Source organism: Bubalus kerabau, chromosome 4 (assembly GCF_029407905.1).
Source record: "Bubalus kerabau isolate K-KA32 ecotype Philippines breed swamp buffalo chromosome 4, PCC_UOA_SB_1v2, whole genome shotgun sequence".
Classification (NCBI taxonomy): domain Eukaryota; kingdom Metazoa; phylum Chordata; class Mammalia; order Artiodactyla; family Bovidae; genus Bubalus; species Bubalus kerabau.
In genome coordinates, this window is record NC_073627.1 from 90,466,191 (window position 1) to 90,492,150 (window position 25,960).

The window sequence follows — 25,960 nt, forward strand, 5'->3', positions numbered from 1 at the left end:
AATGAATAAAATTACAATTTAAAAAATAACACAGAACTAGGAGATTTCAGTAATATAGCAAAGAAATTCTCAAATTCTAGTAAATAAATGATTCGCCTGGAAAGCTGGTCAAAAATATATATTCTTAAAGTCCCATTCCACAGATTAAGTCTCAAAAGTTTTAGCCTAGGGCTTGGATATTTGTATATACTTATAAACAAATACCCTAGGTGATTTTGAGATACACTAAAGTATGAGAACTAATGATACAATCCACAAATATACATAAATAAAAAACTCAGTGGATTTCCCAGGCAAGAATGCTGGGGTGGGTTGCCATTTCCTTTTCCAAGGGATCTTCCCAACCCAGGAATTGAACCCACATCTCCGGCACTGCAGGCAGATTCTTTACCACTCAGCCACCAGGGAAGCCACAGTCTGATTCCACACAGTACTTTAAGACCTTATAAAATAACAGTGGTTAATATGGTGTGGCTATACACAAATCTACCCGATCATCTCGACAAATGGGGCTTACTGTGTGTGGTACAGGGATAAGAATTATGGGCATATAAATCAGGAGAGAGGACAATCCTCCCCCTTACCTGGTGAGTAATGCAGTTTTCCTATATCTCCACTGCTGCTACTACTGCCGAGGCTTGTGTTGCTCTGGGTAAGTTCACTGGGGACCAACCCTGAGATACTCGTATTAGGTGATATATTCTCTCCCAAAATATGGTCTTCAAGGCCAGCTGGGAAACTGTAATCTCTATTTGTTTCCTCCTTTAATTGGAAAAAATAAAATCCCACATATATACATAAGATCTTCTCCAATGAGAATATATTCACTCTATCCTTTTCAGAATTAAATTCATCTATAATTCTAAAATCATCATCACCATATGTTCTGAAACCTTGACCTCTTTCTATTATTTGGAATTTCTCTTCCATACTCTTAAGACATTCAAGCAATGACCTATGCTTTAAGATCATGTTGTGACCCTAGTATATATTAGGACTGTGGGGTTTATCCCAATATTCAAACTATAAAATGAAAGAACTCTAGGAGCTCACTGCGTCCAATGTAATCAGAGACCCCAGTACAAACAGAGTAGGGGCTTAAGAGTCAAGAGAGCCAGACTGTGATCTTGGTTCCCCATTACATACTGTGATCCTACGGAAATGATCCTACAGAAATGACTTAACTTCCTTTTTAATTATGTTATCTGAAAAATGTGGATAATATGAGTACATTAAGATCAGATAATTGTGAAGAATGTTTGCTGGCAATATGATTATTCTGAAAACAACCATCAGTATTAGAGGAGTAAAACATGAACCAAGTTCTGAACACTGTAATTGCTGATTACAGCGACTGTAATGCTTTAAGTGATTGTTGAAGCTTTAAGATAGGAAACATTTCACTAAGCAGTTTCCTTTATAATTTTTGCTTTAAAGAAGACTTATATGCCTTCCTTATTATATAACTATTTCTGGGTATACATCCAGAAAAAGCAGAAACACTAATTCAAAAAGAGACAGGCACCACAACGCTCACAGCAGCACTATATAAAATAGCCAAGACATGGAAGCAACCCAAGTGCTTATCGACAGATGACAGGATCATGCAGATGTGATAAACACACACACACACACACAATGGAATGTTACTCAGCCATTTAAATAAAATAAATGAAAAATTGCCATCTGCAGCAACATGGAAGGACTTAGTATTATGGCTAGTGAGATAAGTAAGAGAAAGAGCAACACTGTATGGTGTCATTCATATGTGGCATCTATAAACTAACACTAATGAATGTGTATGCAAACCAGAAACAGACTCACAGAGATAGAAAACAGACTTGCAGTTACCAAGCAGTAAGGGGAGAGGGGCAAATCAGGGTGATGGATGTAACAGATACAAGCTACTTTTCGTAAAACAGATAAGCAACAAGAATTTACTCTCTAAGAAACACTATGTGGTTTAAAAAAACTAAGGAAATTAACATGTGACACAGTATTAACTAAAGTACAGATTTTGTTCAAATTTCACAAAATGTTATGCTAGTGTCTATTGTTTTCACACCTTATTCAAAATTCCACGTTGTACTTAGTTGCACTGAACAGCTTCAGCTACATGCAACAAATTCTGGTCAACTCTCTTTTATTTTTTATTATGTTACAAATATTTTCTAATTTTCCTTGTTATAGCTTCTTTGATACACCCATCATTTAAAAGTGGACATTTAATTTCCAATTACATAGGTTTTTAAAGTATCTTTGAGATTTCTCATTTTGATACTAATATTCTCATTTAAATGCTTTTTTCTCTGCAATCACTCTGTATTTTTTCAGTCTTTTAACTTTAATGAGGATTTCAATGGCCAAGTCAAAGATCTCTCTGTGTAAATGTCACATTGCACTTGAAAATATGTAAGGTATTTTCAAATACCTTTTGATACTGATTTCTAACATAATTCCATAATGGTAAGAGAACAAATGGTGAGAGAATACCAAGGAGAGATAAGAAAGCCTTCCTCAGCAATCAATGCAAAGAAATAGAGGAAAACAATAGAACAGGAAAGACTAGAGATCTCTTCAAGAAAATTAAGAGATACCAAGGGAACATTTCATACAAAGATAGGCTCAATAAAGGACAGAAATGGTATGGGCCTAACAGAAGCAGAAGATATTAAGAAGAGGTGGCAAGAATACACAGAAAAACTGTACAAAAAAGATCTTCATGACCCAGATAATCATGATGGTGTGATCATTCACACTCACCTAGAGCCAGACATCCTGGAATGTGAAGTCAAGTGGGCTTTAGGAAGCATCACTACAAACAAAGCTAGTGGAGGTGATGGAATTCCAGTTGAGCTATTTCAAATCCTGGAAGATGATGCTGTGAAAGTGCGGCACTCAATATGCCAGCAAATTTGGAAAACTCAGCAGTGGCCACAGGACTGGAAAAGGTCAGTTTTCATTCCAATCCCAAAGAAACACAATGCCAAAGAATGCTCAGACTACCACACAATTGCACTCATCTCACACGCTAGTAAAGTAATGCTCAAAACTCTCCAAGCCAAACTTCAGAAATACATGAACCATGAACTTCCAGATGTTCAAGCTGGTTTTAGAAAAGGCAGAAGAACCTGAGACCAAATTGCCAACATCTGCTGGATCATGGAAAAAACAAGAGAGTTCCAGAAAAACATCTATTTCTGCTTTATTGACTATGCCAAAGGCTTTGACTGTGTGGATCACAATAATCTGTGGAAAATTCTGAAAGAGATGGGCATAACAGACCACCTGACCTGCCTCTTGAGAAACCTGTATGCAGGTCAGGAAGCAATAGTTAGAACTGGACAGGGAACAACAGACTGGTTCCAAATAGGAAAAGGAGTACGTCAAGGCTGTATATTGTCACCCTGCTTATTTAACTTATAAGCAGAGTACATCATGAGAAATGCTGGGCTGGAAGAAGCACAAGCTGGAATCAAGATTGCTGGGAGAAATATCAATAACCTCAGATATGCAGATGACACCACCCTTATGGCAGTAAGTGAAGAAGAACTAAAAACCCTCTTGATGAAAGTGAAAGTGGAGAATGAAAAAGTTGGCTTAAAGCTCAACATTCAGAAAACAAAGATCATAGCATCCAGTCCCATTACTTCATGGCAAGTAGATGGGGAAACAATGGAAACAGTGGCTGACGTTACTTTTCTGGGCCCCAAAATCACTGCAGATGGTGATTGCAGCCATGAAATTAAAAGATGCTTACTCCTTGGAAGGAAACTTATGACCAACCTAGATAGCATATTCAAAAGCAGAGACATTACTTTGCCAATAAAGGTCCGTCTAATCAAGGCTATGGTTTTTCCAGTGGTCATGTATGGATGTGAGAGTTGGACTGTGAAGAAAGCTGAGTGCAGAAGAATTGATGCTTTTGAACTGTGGTGTTGGAGAAGACTCTTGAGAGTCCCTTGGACTGCAAGGAGATCCAACCAGTCCATCCTAAAGGAGATCAGCCCTGGGTGTTCATTGGAAGGACTGATGTTGAAGCTGAAACTCCAATACTTTGGCCACTTGATGTGAAGAGCTGACTCATTTGAAAAGACCCTGATGCTGGGAAAGATTGAGGGCCAGGGGAGAAGGGGCGACAGAGGATGAGATGGTTGGATGGCATCACCGACTCAACAGACATGGGTTTGGGTGAACTCCGGGAGTTGGTGATGGACAGGGAGGCCTGGCATGCTGCAGTTCGTAGGGCTGCAAAGAGTCGGACACGATTGCGCAACTGAACTGAACTCCTTCGAAGGAAAGTTATGACCAACCTAGACAGCATATTAAAAAGCAGAGATTACTTTGTCAACAAAGGTCCATCTAGCCAAGGCTATGGTTTTTCCAGTGGTCATGTATGGATGTGAGAGTTGGACTATAAAGAAGGCTGAGCGCCGAAGAATTAATGCTTTCGAACTGTGGTGTTGAAGATGACTCTTGAGAGTCCCTGCAAGGAGATCCAACCAGTCCATCCTAAAGGAGATCAGTCCTGCATGTTCATTGGAAGGACTGATGTTGAAGATGAAACTCCAATACTTTGGCTACCTGATGTGAAGAGCTGACTCATTTGAAAAGACCCTGATTCTGGGAAAAACTGAAGGCAGGAGGAGAAGGGAACGACAGAGTATGAGATGGCTGGATGGTATCACTAACTCAATGGACATGGGGTGGGTGCAGTCCAGGAACTGGGGATGGACAGGGAGGCCCGGCATGCTGAGGTTCATGGGGTCACAAAGAGTCGGACATGACTAAGCGACTGAACTGAAAGAGAACAGACTCTGTATGACTTCAATAACATTAGACCATGAAATGTTTGCACCTTGTTTTATGTTGCTAGGTATGTTCCAGGGTCTTCTGGTTTACAGTCTATGGAAATCTGAACAGAATTTGTATCCTGTTGTTGTGTGAAAACTGTAGAAATCTTAATTATCTCATTTGGTTCATAGTGCTTTTCAGGTCTACTCTTCCCTTCTACTTTTCTATTCATTCTATTAATTTTTGAAAGTTTGATACTGAAACTCCATATAAAAATCTTAATTTATGTACCTAAAAATAATTGTCTTATACAGTGAAACTATATATAACTATATATGTTTGTTTTATAATTTTCCAAGTCTCCTGTAAATGTGTTATGATACCTTCATTATAAAAAAATGTAATAGTCTATAATGTATGCAAAAATGGAAAGAGACACGTGTATCCCAATGTTCATCGCAGCACTGTTTATAATAGCCAGGACATGGAAGCAACGTAGATGTCCATCAGCAGACGAATGGGTAAGAAAGCTGTGGTACATATACACAATGGAGTATTACTCAGCCATTAAAAAGAATACTTTGGAATCAGTTCTAATGAGGGGGATGAAACTGGAGCCTATTATACAGAGTGAAGTAAGCCAGAAAGAAAAACACCAATACAGTATACTAACACACATATATGGAATTTAGAAAGATGGTAATGATAACCCTGTATGAGAGACAGCAAAAGAGACACAGATGTATACAACAGTCTTTTGGACTCTGTGGGAGAGGGCGAGGATGGGATGATTTGGGAGAATGGCATTGAAACATGTATAGTATCACATGTGAAATGAATCGCCAGTCCAGGCTTGATGCATGATACAGGATGCTTGGGGCTGGTGCACTGGGATGACCCAGACGGATGGTATGAGGAGGGAGGAGGGAGGGGGGTTCAGGTTGGGGAACACGTGTACACCCATGTGGATTAATGTTGAAATACAATATTGTGAAGTAATTAGCCTCCAATTAAAATAAATACATTGATATTAAAGAAAAAAAGAAAAACAACAAAAAGAATTTACTATCTATAACAGAATTATATCCAATATCTTGTAATAACCTATAATAGAATATAATGTGTACTATGCTGTACACTTAAAACTAATACAGTATTATAAAATCAACTAATACAGTATTGTAAAATCAACTTAACTTCAATAAAAAGTTAGCAGCTTTACTTATGCAGTATGAAATCTATAAATTGAGTTGTAGAGTGATTTATGTATCTTAAAGAAATGACAGAGGTTAAAGTTATTTAAAAAGTGAAGTGACATATGTAGAACAGACTGGTGGACACAGTGCGGGAAGGAGAGGGTAGGACAAATTGAGAAAGTAGCACTGACATATATACACTCTCACGTGTAAAGTGTAACTAGCCGGAAGCTGCTAAATGACATAGGGAGCCGGCCTGGAACTCTGTGACAACCCAGAGGTGTGGCGGGGAGCTGGGGGAGGCTCAAGATGGAAGGGAGGTATATATATAATATATAAATATGTAAAATTTATATATAAATATATAACATACATATTTTATACAAATTATATAATTATACATATATAACATATATAGTATATGTAACTAAATATATATCCCATCCATCTTGACCCTCCCCCCACTCCCGTCCACACTTCTAAGTTGTCCTAAATTGCCAGGCTGGGCTCCCTGTGTCATCTAGCAGCTTCTTGCTAGCTATATATATACATACATATATATATTTGAAGTGAAACTCACTCAGTCATGTCCAACTCTTTGCAACCCCATGGACTGCAGGTAGTCCAGGGAATTCTCCAGGCCAGAAGACTGGAGTGGGTAGCCTTTCCCTTCTTCAGGGGATCTTCCCAACCCAGGGATCAAACCCAGGTCTTCTGCATTGCAGGCAGTTGTCTACCAGCTGAGCCATAAAGGAAGCCCAAGAAAACTGGAGTGGGTAGCCTATCCCTCCTCCAGTGGATCTTCCCAACCTAGGAATCGAACCGGGCTCTCCTGCATTGCAGGCAGATTCTTTGCCAATTGAGCTATCAGGGAAGCCCGAATATATATATAAAAAAACACAATGACTCACAATGATGTACACAAGAGACCACCACAACATTATAAAGCAATTATCCTCCACTTGAAAAAAGTGAAGTGATATGCAAATACAACATGGCATTATTATTAGATCAAACATTAATCATTAATTCTTTCAACTAAATAGACAATGTGTTAGTTTAGACTGAGCTGTGGAATTATAAATTAGTCCTGATAGTCTATTTCTTCACTATTAAATTCCTTACATGTATACTTAAGTCATTTCAAGAAAGAAGTGGGATATGCATGTTTTAAGATATTAAAAAACAAAATTACCAGAAAAATCTAAATAGTAATTCATATATTAAAAAAATACTCCAAACATTGCAACATCAGGCAGATGACACACATACAACACTCTCACCTCGTCATCTGAGTAGTTGTAGGCAGACGCTACAGCCACCCACATCTTACTGGCTACTGTTGCTGCTTGTTTCATACCAGATTTTAGCACATCTATCTTGGGTCCTGAGAGGATATTGTCCAGCTTTAGCCCTGACAAAGAATTTACCACAGAACCCAATGAGCCGTGTGGTGAAGAACGGACCAGTGCTGATAAAGAAGTTGAACGTTCCTTAGGACTTCTGGAGGGAGTCTGTTGCTTGAGACGCCCCGTAGAAGTTTTAGACCTGGACACTGCAGGGGAGCCCTTTTCACTTTCAGGACTCTCCTGTGCTGGTGGACCATGATCTAAAGGTAGGCTTGATCTCCTCTCTAAAGAGTGAATAAATGTACTGGTAGCACCAGACTCTCTGCTTCCCTCTCCATGTAGTTCCATACTAGTAGACTTGCTACCTAAGGGACTCTTTAGATTCATATAGCTTTCAATTTCATCAGCCAGATTACGTGCAATAACTGGAGAAAACAGCTTCTCTTCTGAATCAGTTTTTTCTCCTATACATTCAGTGGCTAAAAGAGACAAAGGATCTAGTCCAGTTTCAACATCTTCCCTCTCAACAGCTTTAGCAACACCATACAAGCTATTTCTCTTATTTGCTAGATCTCTGGATCCTGCTTTCGAGTCTCTGGACTGATTACTATCATTTTGTAGACTGTCACATGTGTCCTTTGTCATAGCAGCTTTAGCTACATGTTCATCAACCCCAGGCTCGATCAACTCTTGGCTCTCCTCAAGCATTTCTAACACCGACAGTCGGTGCTCTGAATCCCAAGTGCTTTCAGACGCGCGAGTCCTAGCGTCAGCGGGATGGCAGCTAATACTCCCAAAGCTGTGGGCTCTTGCATTATGGAGTGGAGAAGCCTTAGGACTTGTCAGTGCTGTGAGAATCTTGGCGTCTGCTCCCATCATGATAGCCACTTCACTTGAATTCAAATCCAAACTGCTCTTCTTAAGTAACATTCCTGCTCGACTTTCAGAACTAAAACTACAGCTTCTCTCTGGAAAATGCTTTTGTCTTTTTTCTCCTCTGTCACCATTCTTCTTGAGATTAATAACTTCACCAAAGACAGCATCTTCAACTGGATCTTGACTAGAAAATAATACACTTGATGTACTACCTAAAAAGAGAAAGTACAATTTTAAAAATACATCTATTTTCTGATATAACTTTTATTAAAAAAATGTTTTTTTCTGATTTTTGAAAGTGAGACATAGAGTAAAAGATTCAGAAGGGTTAGATGGTATACAGAAAAAGTCCCAAAACACTGCTTAACCCTGTGTCTTAAGAACATTTTAATGTCTAATATGTCTTTTATCCTCTATGCATATACATACACATTTTAAGAAAAGATCATGCAATATATACTGTATAAACCTGTATTGTTCACTGACAGATATCATACCTATTAATAAATATAATCTATAAACATGTTTTATATTTTAAGAGTTTTACATTCAACTTAAGAAATACATTGTGTTAAATAGCAGACCTAAAAATAAACAGCAGAGCTGTATGCAGGTCAAGAATCAACTGTTAGAATCAGACATGGAAAAAAGGAATGGTTCAAAGTTGGGAAAGGAGTACATCAAGGCTGTATATTGTCACCCTGCTTATTTAACTTACATGCAAAGTACATCATGCGAAATGCCAGGAAGGATGAATCACAAGCTGGAATCAAGACTGCCAGGAGAAATACCAACAACTTTAGGTATGCAGATGATACCACTTGAATGGCAGAAAGTGAAGAGGAACTAAAGCGCCTCTTAATGAGGATGAAAGAGGAGAGTGAAAAAGCTGGCTTAAAACTCAACATTCAAAAACAAAGATCATGGCATCTGGTCTCATCATTTCATGGCAAATAGATGGAGAAACAATGGAAATAGTGACAGACTTTATTTTCTTGGGCTCCAAAATCACTGCGGATGGTGACTGCAGCCACAAAGTTAAAAAACGCCCGCTCTTTGGAAGAAAAGCTATGACAAACCTAGACGGCATATTAAAAAGGAGAGACATCACTTTGCCAACAAAGATCCATATAGTCAAAGCCATATAATCAAAGCAAACTATTTCCAGTAGTCATGTACAGATATGAGAGATGAACCATAAGGAAGGCTGAATGCCAAGGAATTGATGCTTTCTAATTGTGGTCTGGAGAATTCTCTTGAGAATCCCTTGGCTAGCAGAGAGATCAAACCATCAGTCCTAAAGAAATCTACCCTGAATATTCATTGGAAGGACTGAGGCTGAAGCTGCAGTCCCAATACTTTGGCTACCTGATGAGAAGAGCTGACTCACTGGAAAAGATCCTGATGCTGGGAGAGACTGAGGGCAGGAGAAGGAAGGGGTGATAGAGGGTGAGATGATTAGATGGCATCACCGACTCAATGGACTTGAGTCTGAGTAAATTCCAGGAGACAGTGAAGGACAGGGAAGCCTGACACACCACAGTCCATGGGGTCGCAGAGTAAGACACGATTTAGCAGCTAAACAGACAGAAAAAGAAATAATCTCTTCTATCCTAGATTTCATATACCTAATTCAACAAGTATTTACCAGAAATCTACTTTGCACAAAGCAAATTCATAGTCATAGATTACGTATTTGCTATAGCCAAAGTCTTACTTCTCCAAAGTACTGAATAAAAAGATCTAGAATGGAGTGCTTAGTATCAGCAAATGATAAGAAGCCTAATAAAATCTGAATAGCCAAAATTTTTTCTGTTAAGTTTATTCCTTCAACAAGTATCTGAATGCCTACTAGCACCCACTACATGAAGTGCTAATACAGTGAAGAATAAAACAGACATAATCCCAGCCTTCACAGAGATCAATCATGTTTCATCAAGTGTCTATAGGAATCTCCCCCAGCTTTAGGAGATGCAGGCAGTCATTAACTCCTTGCTACCATGCAATTTTTTCCACGCCAAAACCAAAAACTATCTCTAGTTGCATCACTGCGTGCATGCTGAGTCGCTTCAGTCATGTGCGACCCTATGAACTGTAGCCCCGCCAGGCCCTTCTGTTCATGGGATTCTCTAGGCAGCATGCCCTCCTCCAGGGGATCTTCCCCACCCAGGGATCAAACCAGGGTCTCCTGCATTGCACGTGGATTCTTTACCACTGACTCACTGGGATTAGCAGAACTTAAGTCTAAGCATTCATATTTAGGATTCTCATTGGTTTTTTAAAAACCTTAGAGTTTGGGGCAAAAGTTGTTTTTGATAAAGTCTTTTTTTTTCATCTTTCAAACTGATTTAAAGATTCTTTTTAATATTCCAAATTGGTATCTAATAATCATAATCAACCAACTAAAGAGAACTAATAATAAGCATTTAGATATTTTTTAAAGCTTTCAGGGGAATTAAATCAGCCTGTTTTGTAACTCTGAAGTTTGTACCTACTTCAAAAAAATTTTACCAATATTTTAGAAAAGATATTTGCAAATTTACTGGTTCTTATTTCTAGGAGTTTAGAGGCACATTTTGTTCAATTTTAAATTGACTTTGACTTAAAATATGTTAAAATATGTTTGACATATTTAAAATACATTAAAATGTTTGACATACTGGCAAAAGCCTCATTCCATTTCCTCCTTTCTTAATAGAATAACTCTTTCTACATCAAAATGTAACATGGAAATAAGATCAATAAGAAGAGAAAAAAACACACCAGTCCCCAAACTATGTCCATTTCAATATTCTGAGAAGATTCTAAACATCTGATGATGAAAACTCTGCCCTCCTTTTTCTTTTTAATCTGCTATCAATACACTGGGAAAATAGGATTAAGGATATATATATCAGTTACTTTTTCAAAAACACATTTAGCTCCACCTCTTGAACAAAAGCCCTCACCCCCTGCAAAATAAAGGAAATTGGTATCACAATAAAAAAAAAAAAAAAAAAAAAAAAAAAACTTTAGGAATGAGAAGTATTTCCACGTTAAAAAGCTAAGCAAATTAACTTCTATGAAGTCACAAGCAGATATACTTACAGATTGACTTAGGGAAGTGAACTGCAGCTACTATGCTGCTGCTGCTGCTGCTAAGTCGCTTTAGTCGTGTCCAACTCTGTGCGACCCCAGAGACGGCAGCCCACCAGGCTTCCCCATCCCTGGGATTCTCCAGGCAAGAACACTGGAGTGGGTTGCCATTTCCTTCTCCAATGCATGAAAGTGAAAAGTGAAAGTGAAGTCGCTCAGTCATGTCCGACTCCTAGCGACCCATGGACTGCAGCCCACCAGGCTCCTCCATCCATGGCATTTTCTAGGCAAGAGTACTGGAGTGGGGTGCCAAGCGCAAATAACACAGGCCAATCTCATTGTCTTTTAAAATCATACACTTAAATGTTTGTCTTACAGGTATTTGGGAGGGCCACAACATAACTGAAAGTAGTAAATTTATGGGAGTTACATGCCATAGAGTTACTCATTACAAATACTGATCCCCTGGAGAACGGAGTGGCAACCAACTCCAATACTCTTGCCTGGAGAACTCCAGGGACAGAGGAGCCTGGTGGGCTACAGTCCATGTGATTGCAAAGAGTTGGACACAACTAAGCAACTAACACTGTGACTGTATGACTTAATCATAAATAAGAAGTCGCTCAGGGTACCTATAATAATTGGGCAAAAATTAAAGACCCGCTGGTATTTTTGTGTAGAATCCAAGTGATATGAATCTTTTTCTTCTGTTTCCTTTCAGGTATAGGAATTACCCTGCTACACACAAGCCCTTTGGAATCTGACCACATAATTGCCTCTGTGTTCAGAATAAGTATGAGGCCTATCCTACAGTTCGTCTCTCATTATCAACCATAAGAAAGGAGGACAGAACTCAGAACAGGCACAACAGTAAGAAAAGTATTCCAGGACTTCCCCGGTAGTCCAGGGTTAAGAATTCACCTGCCAAAGCAGGAGAACAGATTTGATATCTGGTCTGAGAAGATCCCACATACTGCAGAGCAACCAAATTCATGCATCACTACTGAACCCGTGTTTGAAAGCTTATGAGTCCTAGAGAAGACTCTGCAACAAGAGAAGCTGCTACAAGAAGATGCCCACACATCACAAGTGGAGAGCAGCTTCGGCTCACCACAACTGGAGAAAGGCTGCACATGGCAATGAAGACCCAGTGCAGCCATAAATGAAGAAAAATTTAAAAAATTACACAATACATGAATGCAGTCTTATTTTTTAAAACAAGGTTTCCAAATAACATCTAAACACATTTAATACTCTTCCTTTTAAAAATTAAGTGTTTTTAAATAACTATTTTAATTTCTTCTTTAGCCCATTTATAGGATTCAGCTTATTACTTTTGACTCTTGAGCATGTTCATTATAATTAAGCTAGCAATTTATAATGTCACTAAAGACACACACGGACCTACAGAAGTATGTTTTAAACACTTAATAACAAAAGTGCTGGACTTCCCTGGTGGTCCAGTGGTTAAGAATCTGCCTTGCAATGCAGGAGACAAGGGTTCGATACCTGGTCCGGGAAGATCCCACATGCCGAGGGGCAACTAAGTCCATGTACTGCAACTATTGAGCCCACACTTTAGAGCCCAGGAGGTGCAACTACTGAGCCCACGTGCTGCAACCACTGAGGCCTGCATCCTAGAGCCTGCTCTTAGCAGCAAGAGAAGCTGCAACAATAAGAAGCCTGTGTACCAGAGAGTAGTGTCCAGCTCGCCACAACTAGAGAAAGTCTGCATGTAGCAACAAAGACCCAGTGCAGCAAAAAGATAATAAATAAATTAAAAGAAAATTACTTAATAACTTAAATGCAAACACTTACCAGTGCTACTTTTTCTGCCGTTGATATCAAATATACCAGATGGAACTTTCACAATACTGCCGCCCCACGCAGGAGGTTCAGCAGGACTCTGGGGCTCTGCACTAGGCTGAGAATGTCTGGCCACAACAGCAGAGACATTGCACACCTCTGGGAAAAAATATTTGGACATTATCATTCCTATTTTCGCCAGTACTGAACAGAAACAGTACTTTTAAATATATCTTATGGACTTTTTTTTTCTATGTGGAGATGAATACATGATTATTTTATTACTGATTTATTCTGATTTATTTTACGCCATAAATATTGCCAGTATTGACTGAAATAAATGCTTTATTTTAGCATTCATAATTCTAACTTGAGCATTCCTGAGTGAATCAATTAAGACTGGCCTTTCGTCACATTCCTCATCACTTCTCAAGTAGGAGAGGGGCTTGCTTCTGTATAATTCTGGAGCATAAAATAAGTGACATCATTAAAGAAAGGGAACTTTTGTGTAAGAGGACAAGAAGAACATCATGTTATCATAAAGCCAAATATTCCTCCATATTTTCTTAAAGTGATTACTAGAAAACATTTCTATCACAGTGGGTACCCTAAAAGAAGAAAAACTACAGACTATATTAGAACTTACTAATGAAAAATGTCAACTTAGATAACTGAAGGACTTCTAGTGAAAGAGCATTTTAAATAAAAGGTACAGGGGAATACAAGCTTGATGCCTCAAAGTTTAGTCCTGGTTCTGTCATGAAATAGTTACTTTACACTGGCAAATGAATACCACGATGGGTTGCACTTTCCTACAAAACTGAGGGCTGACCTACACAGTCTCTAAAAATCTCTTAAATTCTAAAATTCAGAGACTACCAAAAATCTATCATATATGACACAGAGTTTGTGCTACATCATTTCAGTCATGTCCAATTCAGTGCAACCCTATGGACTGTAGCCCGCCAGGGTCCTTTGTCCATGCAATTCTCCAGGCAAGAATATTGGAATGGGTTGCCATGCCCTTCTCCCAGGGGATCTTCCTGACCCAGAGATTGAATGTGCTTCTCTTGGTCTCCTGTATTGGCAGGCAGGTTCTTTACCACTAGTGCCACCTGGGAAACCCATAGATAACAGTACATAATATCTTATAAGCCCAGACTTTACATTTCTGAACATTATCACCAAAATTATCAAATAATAGAGGTAACTCACTAAGTAAAGCTAAGTAAATATCAGTACTTAACCTTCTGTTTTAGTTATTAAGTCTCCTGACATTTGTTCTTCAGGCACATGAATTTCTGTATCGTCCTTTAAAAGTTCATCCTTAGACCCATAGCCTTGGTCAGACTGACCACCTGTTAAAAAGAATAAAGGCTGACATATGTTTTCATATATTTACAGTCCAGCTATAAAATGTCAAAAGGAAATTCCACCAACTTATGCAATTCAACTTCTAAAAAGAAAGAAGAGACGAAAGCTCACAAAGCACATGAAACATTTTACAACAAAGATAAGAAGCAAAGAACAGCAGAAAGGAATTTCAAAACTAAAAACCGTTACATACTTGAAAGCAATGCATCTTAATTTCCTCATGTATAAATTAGTAGATTTGGATGCTTTGAAAGTTTCTTTTGGAGTGTACTTATAAAATGCTACTTTCTGTGTTAAGATAGAAGTGGAAATAAAACATACACCTGCTTACTTCTGCAAAAAGAAATGCAAGAATAATAAACCATAAAACAATAAAACTGGTCACCAACAAAAGGTGAGGGGAAAACAGGATGGAAGGGATAGAGAAGAAACTGCTCTAACTACGGTTATCATATTGCTTTTTTATTTTTGGAAACGTAATTTCTAAATATTCAAAAATTAAATCAGCAAAACTGTGGGTGGGGGTGCAACTAAAACTGAATGTGCACAGAAACAAAAAAAATCAATTGTTCATGTGCAACATAACCACACTTAAAGGATGGGAGAGGACTAATGCAAGTAACTTCTAATACATTATTTTGAGTATACACCCTTAGCCTGAGGGATACTAGTCAAATTCTGAACTCCTTCAGTTTGTTCCTCACAGGAAAATGTGTGTAGCAGTGCTGAAACAATATTATGTGTACCGGAAGACTGAGCAATTGAGTAAATGTGATGATGTTGGGAACAAAGATTCTTACTATGGAAGAAGAGAGATTTTTTACAAAAGTAAAACAAAATGACCTGCAGAAAGGCAAAGAAAAACTTGTGTAACTGAGTTGGAATTAGAAGTATTTCTAAAATAATATAAAACATTTTCTAGCTCTGCTGAAAAAGTCCAGACCACCACCCTGGAGGGAGTAAGCATATCTAGGGCCCAGATCTTGGTTTCTAAAATCGATTGCCCATTAAAAGGAAGCTGAGATCCTTGAAGAAATGGCTGATTCCAGAGCTCAGGCAGGGAAGGTACAAGAATGAGCTAGGAACACTTTGTTATGTAAGAAAGCAAGTGCTCAAAGACACGAGAGGACATTTCTAAAGGACATCCACCGCCTTACAACCATCACAGCAGTAAAGACTGGTCCAGGCAAGAATCATCAATGGATGCTAAACTTAAAAGGCAAAGTGTGATGAAAAAGCAGATATTCTTGCATAGTCTCAGAGTATCTCTTCACAAGTGGCTTATTATCTGCAGGAGGGCTAACAGTAACTAACAGAAACCAAACACTGACATCAAGTGACCAAAATCAACACCACCAATGAAGAACAGACAGAACTGTGGCCTCTGAGATGTGACCGTCTCAGAAGGCTATCACAGCATTTCTGTATTTCTGTAGAAGAGCCATGGGTGCATAATCTAATTTAATCACAGGCAAACATCAGACAAACTCAAATTTGGCAGCGTTTCACAAAATAACTTGATTTACTCTTCAAAAAGGTCGAGGTCATGAAAGACAAAGAAACAGTGAGGAACTATGCTGGTTGAAGGTGACTAAAGAGAAGGAGTTAAGTACCATAAAGGACGTTACAACTGAGCACACTGGGGTAACAACTCTGCATTAAAGTGGTATCAGTGTTTCCCTGAGGCAGTGAGCCGTACTGCAGTCCTGTAAGAGCAAACACTGCTGCAGTATTACGAGGTAAGAGGGCAAGATGCATGCAATCTGCTCTCACATAGTGGGGAAAAATGTGTGTATGCATACAGAAAGAAAATGATAAATGTGTTAACCTCAAAGTGAATGAAGCTAGATAAAAGTTATTCAAGAGTTCTTGGTAGTACTCTTGAAACATTTAATAAGCTTAAAATGATTTCAAAATAGTTTTTTAAAAGTCTACTTTGGCTTTAATGTTCCATCATTTTAAGGAAATAAAGGCAAGTTCCTAGGGAAACATTATCAAGGATGTCAATGAAAAACACATAAAACAAAAAATATAGTGACTTCCAATGTCTACCACTCTGTATTTTTTTATTTTTTTCACTTTCTGTCACTCTTTAAAGTGCCATTGAAACTATGGGTTTGCCAATAACCAAAGAATCAAACAAAAAACTTGCTATTTAGATCACCAACAAGGACCCACTGAATAGCACAGGGAACTATACTCAATATTTTTTAATAACCTATATGGGAAAAGAATCTGAAAAAGAATATATATATATATAACTAAATCATTGTACATCTGAAATTAACACAATATTATAAGTCTACTGTACTTCAATTTTTAAAAAAAAATTTATGAAAAATACTGCTATTAAGAATGACTACGTTCAGTCATTTTTTTTATTGGCCCCTCAGAAAGTCTGGTAAAACATTATGGTGTCATGAAACGGACACTGGACTGGGAACTGAATAAACTGATTAAACTCAGATATGCCTTCAATAAGCTAACTGACTCAGTATCAGGTACCAAATGGAAAGATTCTATGAGATAGTCCTTCATGAAAAGAGTAACTTAAGCATCTGGGCTGGCGGTTTCCAAAAGTATCAGATGACATCACCAGAAACACTACAGAGACATAATCATGGTAAATTCAATACTAGAGCTTCAGTCATTTGAAATGTAACTGAAAAGAAATATATGAAATAGGGATCTGAAGTTTCTTCCCCAACTGGGGAATACAGAATCTTCATGCAGTTTCCCAGTATTACTAGATCTTTTTTCCCCCTTAAAGGAGACCAACTTAATAATCTAGAGAGAGAAGTAGAGTGCTTACTATAATAATAATTATTATTGTAAGTGGTAAAATGTTTTCATACCACAAATTATTTTCTTGGTTTTTCACAAATGAAATCAGTTTATTCTGTAAGTACTAGGAAAAAATATACGAGAAAATAAAATAAGGTGGTTTTCAAATTAAAGTCTAGTGAAAATTCCTACATGTTGAAAGAAATTTAATTTACAAACAGGATTGTAACTTATAGTTTTATGTTGACTTTCACCAACTTATACCTGCTTCTGTAATCATGGGGGTAGTTTCTAGCACAAGAATCAGCAGATTAGTTTTAGCAACCAAAACCTACCTCAACAGCTAGAATACTGAAATCTTTAATGCCCATAAAACTATTTGACACAATGATACTACAAATCACCCTCAAAATAAGAATTGTAGACAGGCATAGCATATTTTCAAATAAGATAACAAATATGCTTTGCAAGTTAATCATAAAGTTACTTGGGCATTTTCAGTAGTACATATATGATTATACAGAAGAAAAAGCCAAGAAAACTAAATTTGCTTTCTACTTGTAAAGGTACTTAAAACCAAAGGCCTTTCCCCCACCCATGCATGTCAGCAAAGTTTAACCTAATAAATGGGAAATTACCTGAAGTGGTTAACATTCAAGGGTAGAATTAATGCACACGTGTATCCATAGCTTCACGTCATACAAGTCTGTCTGCACCCCACACCATAACAGCCAAGGACAAATGCAGCACCCAGAAACAGCACAGAGCATAAAGCAGAGCAACAAAGAGCAGAGAAAAGGAAACTTCAGTCATTGAGACAAGTTCATCAGATGAAGCACAGGAATTAAGACTCAGAGTTCTTTATAAAGAAAAGCTTGAGATACTAATTAACAACAAAAAGAAAAAACACAAGAAGGATGTGCAACACACATGTAAAATATGCTACTTTAATTAAGCTTATTTCTAACTTCAGAGGATAGAGCTTTGAATGCCCATGGCTTTGTATGTAAAACTACAAAACTTCAGCAGTTTTGCAGATTTTAAAAAGTGTCATTTAAGGTAATGACCAAGCAAAGAATACTTTTTTCTCATGGTGTGTGACTTCTTTTCGTTCCTTTTTAATATTCATAATTCAAATATTTAATAACTATTATCCACTTAATGAAAAAAGGACTTGCAATTTGCATTACTATCAGTCAACTTTCTCAGCTCATAATACTTAAAACAAAAGGCCTATTATAAAATTCCTAACAATTATATCATATACTTGCACAAATTAATGAGAACAAACACAAAGTACCATTGACAGCCTTTTGTACAGCACTCCAAAGTTAATTTTATACTACAGGAAATAAAGAGACATGATCAGCAGTCAGAGGTCTACCTTCTCCCCTTATTTATACATGGTATTTTTAAGGTACTCGTACTGCACAAGCTTGAAAGAGGAAGGTAAAAGCTTTTTTGAAAAATGGAAGACTTAACGTGAGAGTTAAGTGAAGGGTTAGTGAATCCAGATTTTAGTACCTGTGCTAGACTGATTGTCAGTGGAATCAAGCCTGATTAAATCTCTGACGAAGACTGTGTGCTCCCCACTGTTAGCATCATTAGAACTATCCACGCTACCGTGGCTCACCGTGTCCCCATCACTTCCACCTGTGGCATTCTGGGGAGCTGAAGACAAGCACAACAGCAATTCAGTAACTCATGCACTGGTAATCTCTGAAACTAAACATGAGTGACTCCCAGTTCTTTTAAAGTTGCAGAATACTTTCTAAATCTGTGAGAGAATAAAATAATTTGGGGCTAAAGCAACCTCTATCTTTAGTAGTATATGAAAATATCAACTAGAATTCACCTCTATTTTCTGCCTCATATAATTAAAAATTCATATGCCTATAAAACTTATGGTTCAGCAAGAAAGTTATCTTTCCAATCACATGTATTACCTGATATTGAGGAGACCTGTGACTTTTGCACGGTATTTTTAAGCGGCTGCCTAAACTGTGCCAAGCCACGTACCACATTCCGTACCTTCGTCCACAAGAAGATACCACTGCGGGTACTGCTAGGCCACGGGCTCTCCAAAACTACCTAAAGGTAAAATAACGGTTAAAATAATGATTATTAGGAACATTGAATTTTTAAATGCACACACATATTATACAAAAGGAATTCTACCCCCAAACCTCTTTTTCTAAATAATAAAATGTGTAGAAATTTATCAGTCTTAATAAACAGCATATATTGCCTAATGTCAATCCTACTTACCTTATTATAATAGCCATAAGTAATAGCATTTGGCTTTATTTTAGCAGTTTTCATTTCAAATAAAACTCTCACTGCTAAAACAGGATGACCCCAAAGTCCGCAAAGTTGCATCACTACTCGATAGCACACCTAAAAAAAATAACATCAGCGCATTAGCATATTAGTCTGTGCCTTGTAAAGGTTCTTAAATGCCTTCACTCAATGCCTGTCAAAGTTATCAAGCAATAGTTATTACTCTTTTGTCCTTTGTTCTGGTTTGAGAGTCTTGGTAAACTATTCTAAAAACCTATTCATTAATGGAAGTACCAGCACTATTAACTTTTCCATATAAGACCTATGGGCACACATAACATTGGTTTCAGTAACAAAAGTTACACAAAGGGACCAACTCTTATTTTCCATAATTTGAGAAGGAATTCATTTGCACAGTATTTTTAAGTGGCTGCCTAAACTGTGCCAAGCCACGTACCACATTCCATACCATTTTAAAATCACACATGATTAAAATGACTCTCTTCTAAATCATGTTTTATATTTTATGGTAAAGGAATTAAAAGCAGCATCTCTAGGATGCCTACATAACAAAAAGAATTCTATAGACCCATGTCTTAAAAAAAGAAGAAAGTTGAAAACACTTCAGTTCAGTTCAGTCGCTCAGTCGTGTCCGACTGTTTGCGACCCCATGAATCGCAGCACGCCAGGCCTCCCTGTCCATCACCAACTCCTGGAGTTCACTCAGACTCACGACCATCGAGTCAGTGATGCCATCCAGCCATCTCATCCTCTGTCGTCCCCTTCTCCTCTTGCCCCCAATCCCTCCCAGCATCAGAGTCTTTTCCAATGAGTCAACTCTTCGCATGACGTGGCCAAAGTACTGGAGTTTCAGCTTTAGCATCATTCCTTCCAAAGAAATCCCAGGGCTGATCTCCTTCAGAATGGACTGGTTGGATCTCCTTGCAGTCCAAGGGACTCTCAAGAGTCTCCTCCAACACCACAGTTCAAAAGCATCACTTCTTCAGCGCTCAGCTTTATCACAGTCCAACTCTCACATCCATACATGACCACAGGAAAAACCATAGCCTTGACTAGACGGACTTTTGTTGCCAAGTAATGTTTCTGCTTTTCAATATGCTATCTAGGTTGGTCATAACTTTCCTTCCAAGGAGTAAGCGTCTTTTAATTTCATGGCTGCAGTCACCATCTGCAGTGATTTTGGAGCCCAGAAAAATAGTCTGACCCTGTTTCCACTGTTTCCCCATCTATTTCCCATGAAATGATGGGACCGGATGCCATGATCTTCGTTTTCTGAATGTTGAGCTTTAAGCCAAGTTTTTCCCTCTCCACTTTCACCTTCATCAAGAGGCTTTTTAGTTCCTCTTCACTTTCTGCCATAAGGGTGGTGTCATCTGCATATCTGAGGTTATTGATATTTCTCCTGGCAATCTTGATTCCAGCTTGTGTTTCTTCCAGTCCAGCGTTTCTCATGATGTACTCTGCATATAAGTTAAATAATCAGGGTGACAATATACAGCCTTGACGTACTCCTTTTCCTATTTGGAACCAGTCTGTTGTTCCATGTCCAGTTCTAACTGTTGCTTCCTGACCTTCATACAGATTTTTCAAGAGGCAGGTCAGGTGGTCTGGTATGCCCATCTCTTTCAGAATTTTCCACAGTTTATTGTGATCCACACAGTCAAAGGTTTTGGCATAGACAATAAAGCAGAAATAGATGCTTTTCTGGAACTCTCTTGCTTTTTCCATGATCCAGCGGATGTTAGCAATTCGATCTCTGGTTCCTCTGCCTTTTCTAAAACCAGCTTGAACATCAGGAAGCTCACGGTTCACGTATTGCTGAAGCCTGGGTTGGAGAATTTTGAGCATTACTTTACTAGCGTGTGAGATGAGTGCAATTGTGCAATAGTTTGAGCATTCTTTGGCACTGCCTTTCTTTGGGATTGGAATGAAAACTGACCTTTTCCAGTCCTGTGGCCACTGCTGAGTTTTCCAAATTTGCTGGCATACTGAGTGCAGCACTTTCACAGCATCATCTTTCAGAATTTGAAATAGCTCAACTGGAATTCCATCACCTCCACTAGCTTTGTTCGTAGTGATGCTTCCTAAGGCCCACTTGACTTCACATTCCAGGATGTCTGGCTCTAGGTGAGTGTGAATGATCACACCATCGTGATTATCTGGGTCGTGAAGACCTTTATTGTACAGTTCTTCTGTGTATTTCTTCTGTGTATTCTTGCCATCTCTTCTTAATATCTTCTGCTTCTGTTAGGCCCATACCATTTCTGTCCTTTATTGAGCCTATCTTTGTATGAAATGTTCCCTTGGTATCTCTAATCTTCTTGAAGAGATCTCTAGTCTTCCCATTCTGTTGTTTTCCTCTATTTCTTTGCACTGATGACGGAGGAAGGCTTTCTTATCTCTTCTTGCTATTCTTTGGAACTCTGCATTCAGATGCTTTTATCTTTCCTCTTCTTTGCTTTTCGCATCTCTTCTTTTCACAGCTATTTGTAAGGCCTCCCCAGACAGCCATTTTGCTTTTTTGCATTTCTTTTCCATGGGGATGGTCTTGTTCCCTGTCTCCTATACAATGTCATGAACCTCATTCCATAGTTCATCAGGCACTCTATCCATCAGATCTAGGCCCTTAAATCTATTTCTCACTTCCACTGTATAATCATAAGGGATTTGATTTAGGTCATACCTGAATGGTCTAGTGGTTTTCCCCACTTTCTTCAATATTTAAGTCTGAATTTGGTAATAAGGAGTTCATGATCTGAGCCACAGTCAGCTCCCGGTCTTGTTTTTGTTGACTGTACATAGCTTCTCCATCTCTGGCTGCAAAGAACATAATCAACCTGATTTCGGTGTTGACCATCTGGTGATGTCCATGTGTAGAGACTTCTCTTGTTAGCAAAGGCTTTGCTGAGAAAATGTGTTTAGTGAAGAGGGGTAGAATTGATCATAAGAGGACAATCCAACTGGCAACTCCTAAAAGTTTAGAATCTCACATTTGGAAGAACGACACAGTAATTTTACAGATCCCTGGCAAAGAGGCTAGCCAGCTTACAAGAGCAGTGAACACAGCAGCCAGAAACTACTATAGCTTAATTTGAGAATAAGAAAATATAAAGAAAAAGCTAGTCTTCTTGGGATTTGTAAAATGTCTCTATTTATAACAGGGTTGTTTAACAACTGTGAGCAGTAACATAAAGTCAAGTTGTGGCCTCTTAAAAGGGAAGAGAAAAAAGAATTGAGAAAGCATATTTAACTCAAGAGATGAAGGAAGGAAAGAGATGTGAAGAAGCAGAGGATCATAAAGATGCGTGTGTGTGTGTGTGTGTGTGTGTGTGTGTGTACACACATACATATAGCTAGAAATGAAGAGTTTAATTCAGAAGCAAAAGAGTTCAGAAATTATCAGAGCAACTTCACAAATGACTAGGTTAAAGAAAACTCTTACTCTATAAAAGACGCATGCCGTGATTAAGAAGAATGTGGCTCGAGAGAGTTCTTCAAATATCTGAAGTGTTGTCACTTCACTGACAACTTCTGCAATGCCAAAAAATCCAGAAGGAAGTGGAACTGAACTCAGCATGAAACACACTTTCTAACAGAGCAAGCTCAAGCACAGATAAGGTCCCATATGTTACAGACTTCCATCATCTCAGGTTTTATGTTGAAGTTTTACTAAAATATCTTCAAGTTCTATTCGACTCCAAGATTCTATGAGTCATGAAGAAATAATTTACTTTCTATGTCAAATTGGGATTAATCTGGATTTCCCAAAACCATTCTCAAAAATTTATTCTGAAGTCGACAAAGTATTCCTTCAAACTTCCAGGCTTACTTGTATAAGAGGCAGACACCGAACTAAAGAAACAGTAAAAATGTCGGGGGTATAATTTTTTAATTGCTGTATGTTGTTGCCTACAACATGATACCTTTTGGATATCTATGGTAGATAAAAGATGGCTACAAACTCTTTACTACTCTTCCCGTTGAGAGGGCTCTGTCCCTTCTCCCTGAATTGAAGGGGAAAGCCTCTGAGATTACATGAGCGATAGGATTTGCCTGAAGTGACAACTGTACCAGTTTCCTGGTCTAAGCCTTCAGAAAGGTCAGTTTCTACTTCTCTCTCTTGAAACACATGCTCTTGGAGTGCTAAGCTATCATAGGAAAAGCCCAAGTATCACAGGGAGGGGTCTGAGACTATATGGAGGAAGAGCGGTCCATCTGAGCCTGGTTTTCCAGATAACCTTGCCAAGGTACCTAGGCTGGTATTTGAGTTAAGCTGTCTTGGACCTTCCAAATCAGACCAGCTGTAAGAATGAGCTTGACACAAACATTTCATTTCCATTAAAAATTCAATAAATGGTATTAAAAGCAAAACACGTTATGCATTTTAACTTTAATTTAGCCTACGTGGCATATGCTATTTCTGGGTTTCTATGAGTTTTATTTAAAAATCTATGTTATTACAAGTTTTACAAACATAACATGCAGATCACAAAGCTGTCAAATTAAAACAAACATTAAGCATATGAATGAGACAGTGGTTTCTAATGGAGTATGAACCTAAAAATCAAAACCACTTACTTGCTAGGTGGCCTTATATATGTGTCATTCATCTAAGTTTCAAATTTTCTTTCTTTGTAAAATGTAACATTATAATATATAATTGCTTCAAAGAGTTGCTGGGAATACCAAAGGAAATAATTACATAAAAATATTGTGAAAAATTTTAATGTGCAATCCTATGTGTAATCAATAAATAAAATGCATCAAATATGTCAAGCAAATATATATCCTTAAAGTTTTAAAATAAACACTTCTTTCTTCCAGTTGTAGAGATGTAATTATCTCAGGTGACTACAAATCTGTCAATATAACTTGTTAGAAGTAGGAATACAACAAATTAACCTCCAAATTTTAAGCCTCCTATCAGAATGTTTATTGGGAAAATCATCTAAAAACATTTTTTAGCTTACTAGTCGTATCTGCTGCATGTTAGAAAACAAGAAAATGTAATTACTTACTTGTAACTACCGTAGAATCTTAACACATACATATAGAGGAAACAACTTTTCAGGAAATTTGTCTTATGAACTTACCAAAGAAACTTAACCAAGTAATGTGCTCTGACTTTACAGTGCAGTAACAACTAATACTAGCTCTCTCATGGAGCATATTTTAAAGCACTTTAAAAATATGATATGCTTTCACAAAGTTGAAATATATCCTAAAATATATCTTAGATACAAAAACTAACTCTATAAGAATAAAATTTTTAAAACATATGAGGTACAAAACACTAATACTGATCAAACACTTTTAATTTCCGAACAGTTTTATAAACATCAGATGAGAGAATATGTAATCAAATGTGAGAATGGATGTTAGTATTTGTTCTGTAACTCTATCTTTGTATTTGAAGTTTTTTATAACATACAGATAATACTTTGAGAAAAACAAGTTTAGTGTGGTTACAAGCATTATTAAATCTTAGTAAGGTACATGCTTTATTAGATTCAGATCTTTTTTATTTTAAAAGAGGAAAAAATTAAACATAAAAATTACTCTATCACGCGCCCTTCTTCAATTGTATTTCTCTTCAAATCTTGTGCTGTCTCCTTCTTCCCAAATACCCATTACTCCGAATTTTTATTCCAACTATATTTTAAATTCTAATCTGGTTCTTATATCATTTACAGTTATTTTAACACAAAAATAAATTTTTAAGGGAAAAACAGCAAAGAGGAGAACTAAATCAGTAACTCAGTTTCTTCAGCTGTCTGTTCGGTAATACCACTACCTATCTCTGAGGATGGTTCTGAGCCTGAAAAGGTTCAGCACATTGTTGACTGAGCACTGACTATCAGGTACTCGTCTAGACACATGTACATTAAAAGATTTAACCATGAAATTAACCATCTGAGGAAAGGAACTAAATATCACTATAAGGCAGACATTTCTGATTACATGGAGCTACTGGCATCTAGTGGGTGGAGCCAAGGATATGCTAAACATTCTAGATGTATAGGAAAGGACCTCACAATAAATAATTATGTGGGCCAAAATGTCAACAGTGCCAAGGCTGAGCAGCCCAGACCTCCAGCTTCAGATACATAATATCTGAATCACAGATAGGTTATGTAATCTACCTACGACACAGGTCCTAAGTGGAAAGCCACTTACTAAAAGCCTATTTGCTTCTTAGTAAAGTTATCTCAAGAATAAAATTAAATCAATATTTTTTCTATTTATCAAGGGTAAATAATCTGGTCCAAGTAAGTCAATCCTTGTTGAATTTCAAAGCAATAACTTTTAAATAAATGTATTTAAAAATAAACAATAGGTATTAGCTCTATGAAATAGGGTAACAGTTTAATGAAAATACCTGAGGTTACTGAAAGCAACTGAGAC

At 37.7% G+C, this 25,960-nt stretch overlaps 1 protein-coding gene across 4 annotated transcripts in view; it reads right to left on the bottom strand.

Moving 5' to 3' along the window:
- The window catches only part of DENND4C (DENN domain containing 4C), a 119,023-nt gene that overhangs the window by 25,492 nt on the left and 67,571 nt on the right, over positions 1 to 25,960 (bottom strand). For 3 of the 4 annotated variants that reach the window (XM_055577952.1, XM_055577954.1, XM_055577955.1), the window contains 7 exons: positions 19,523 to 19,651; positions 19,201 to 19,345; positions 18,779 to 18,925; positions 14,344 to 14,454; positions 13,109 to 13,255; positions 7,274 to 8,427; positions 585 to 762 (listed from right to left, as the gene is read on the bottom strand). In XM_055577952.1, the coding sequence (XP_055433927.1) occupies positions 585 to 762; positions 7,274 to 8,427; positions 13,109 to 13,255; positions 14,344 to 14,454; positions 18,779 to 18,925; positions 19,201 to 19,345; positions 19,523 to 19,651 (2,011 nt within the window). The remainder of the gene's footprint in view (positions 1 to 584; positions 763 to 7,273; positions 8,428 to 13,108; positions 13,256 to 14,343; positions 14,455 to 18,778; positions 18,926 to 19,200; positions 19,346 to 19,522; positions 19,652 to 25,960) is intronic. The other variant, XM_055577953.1, reaches the window with a different exon arrangement.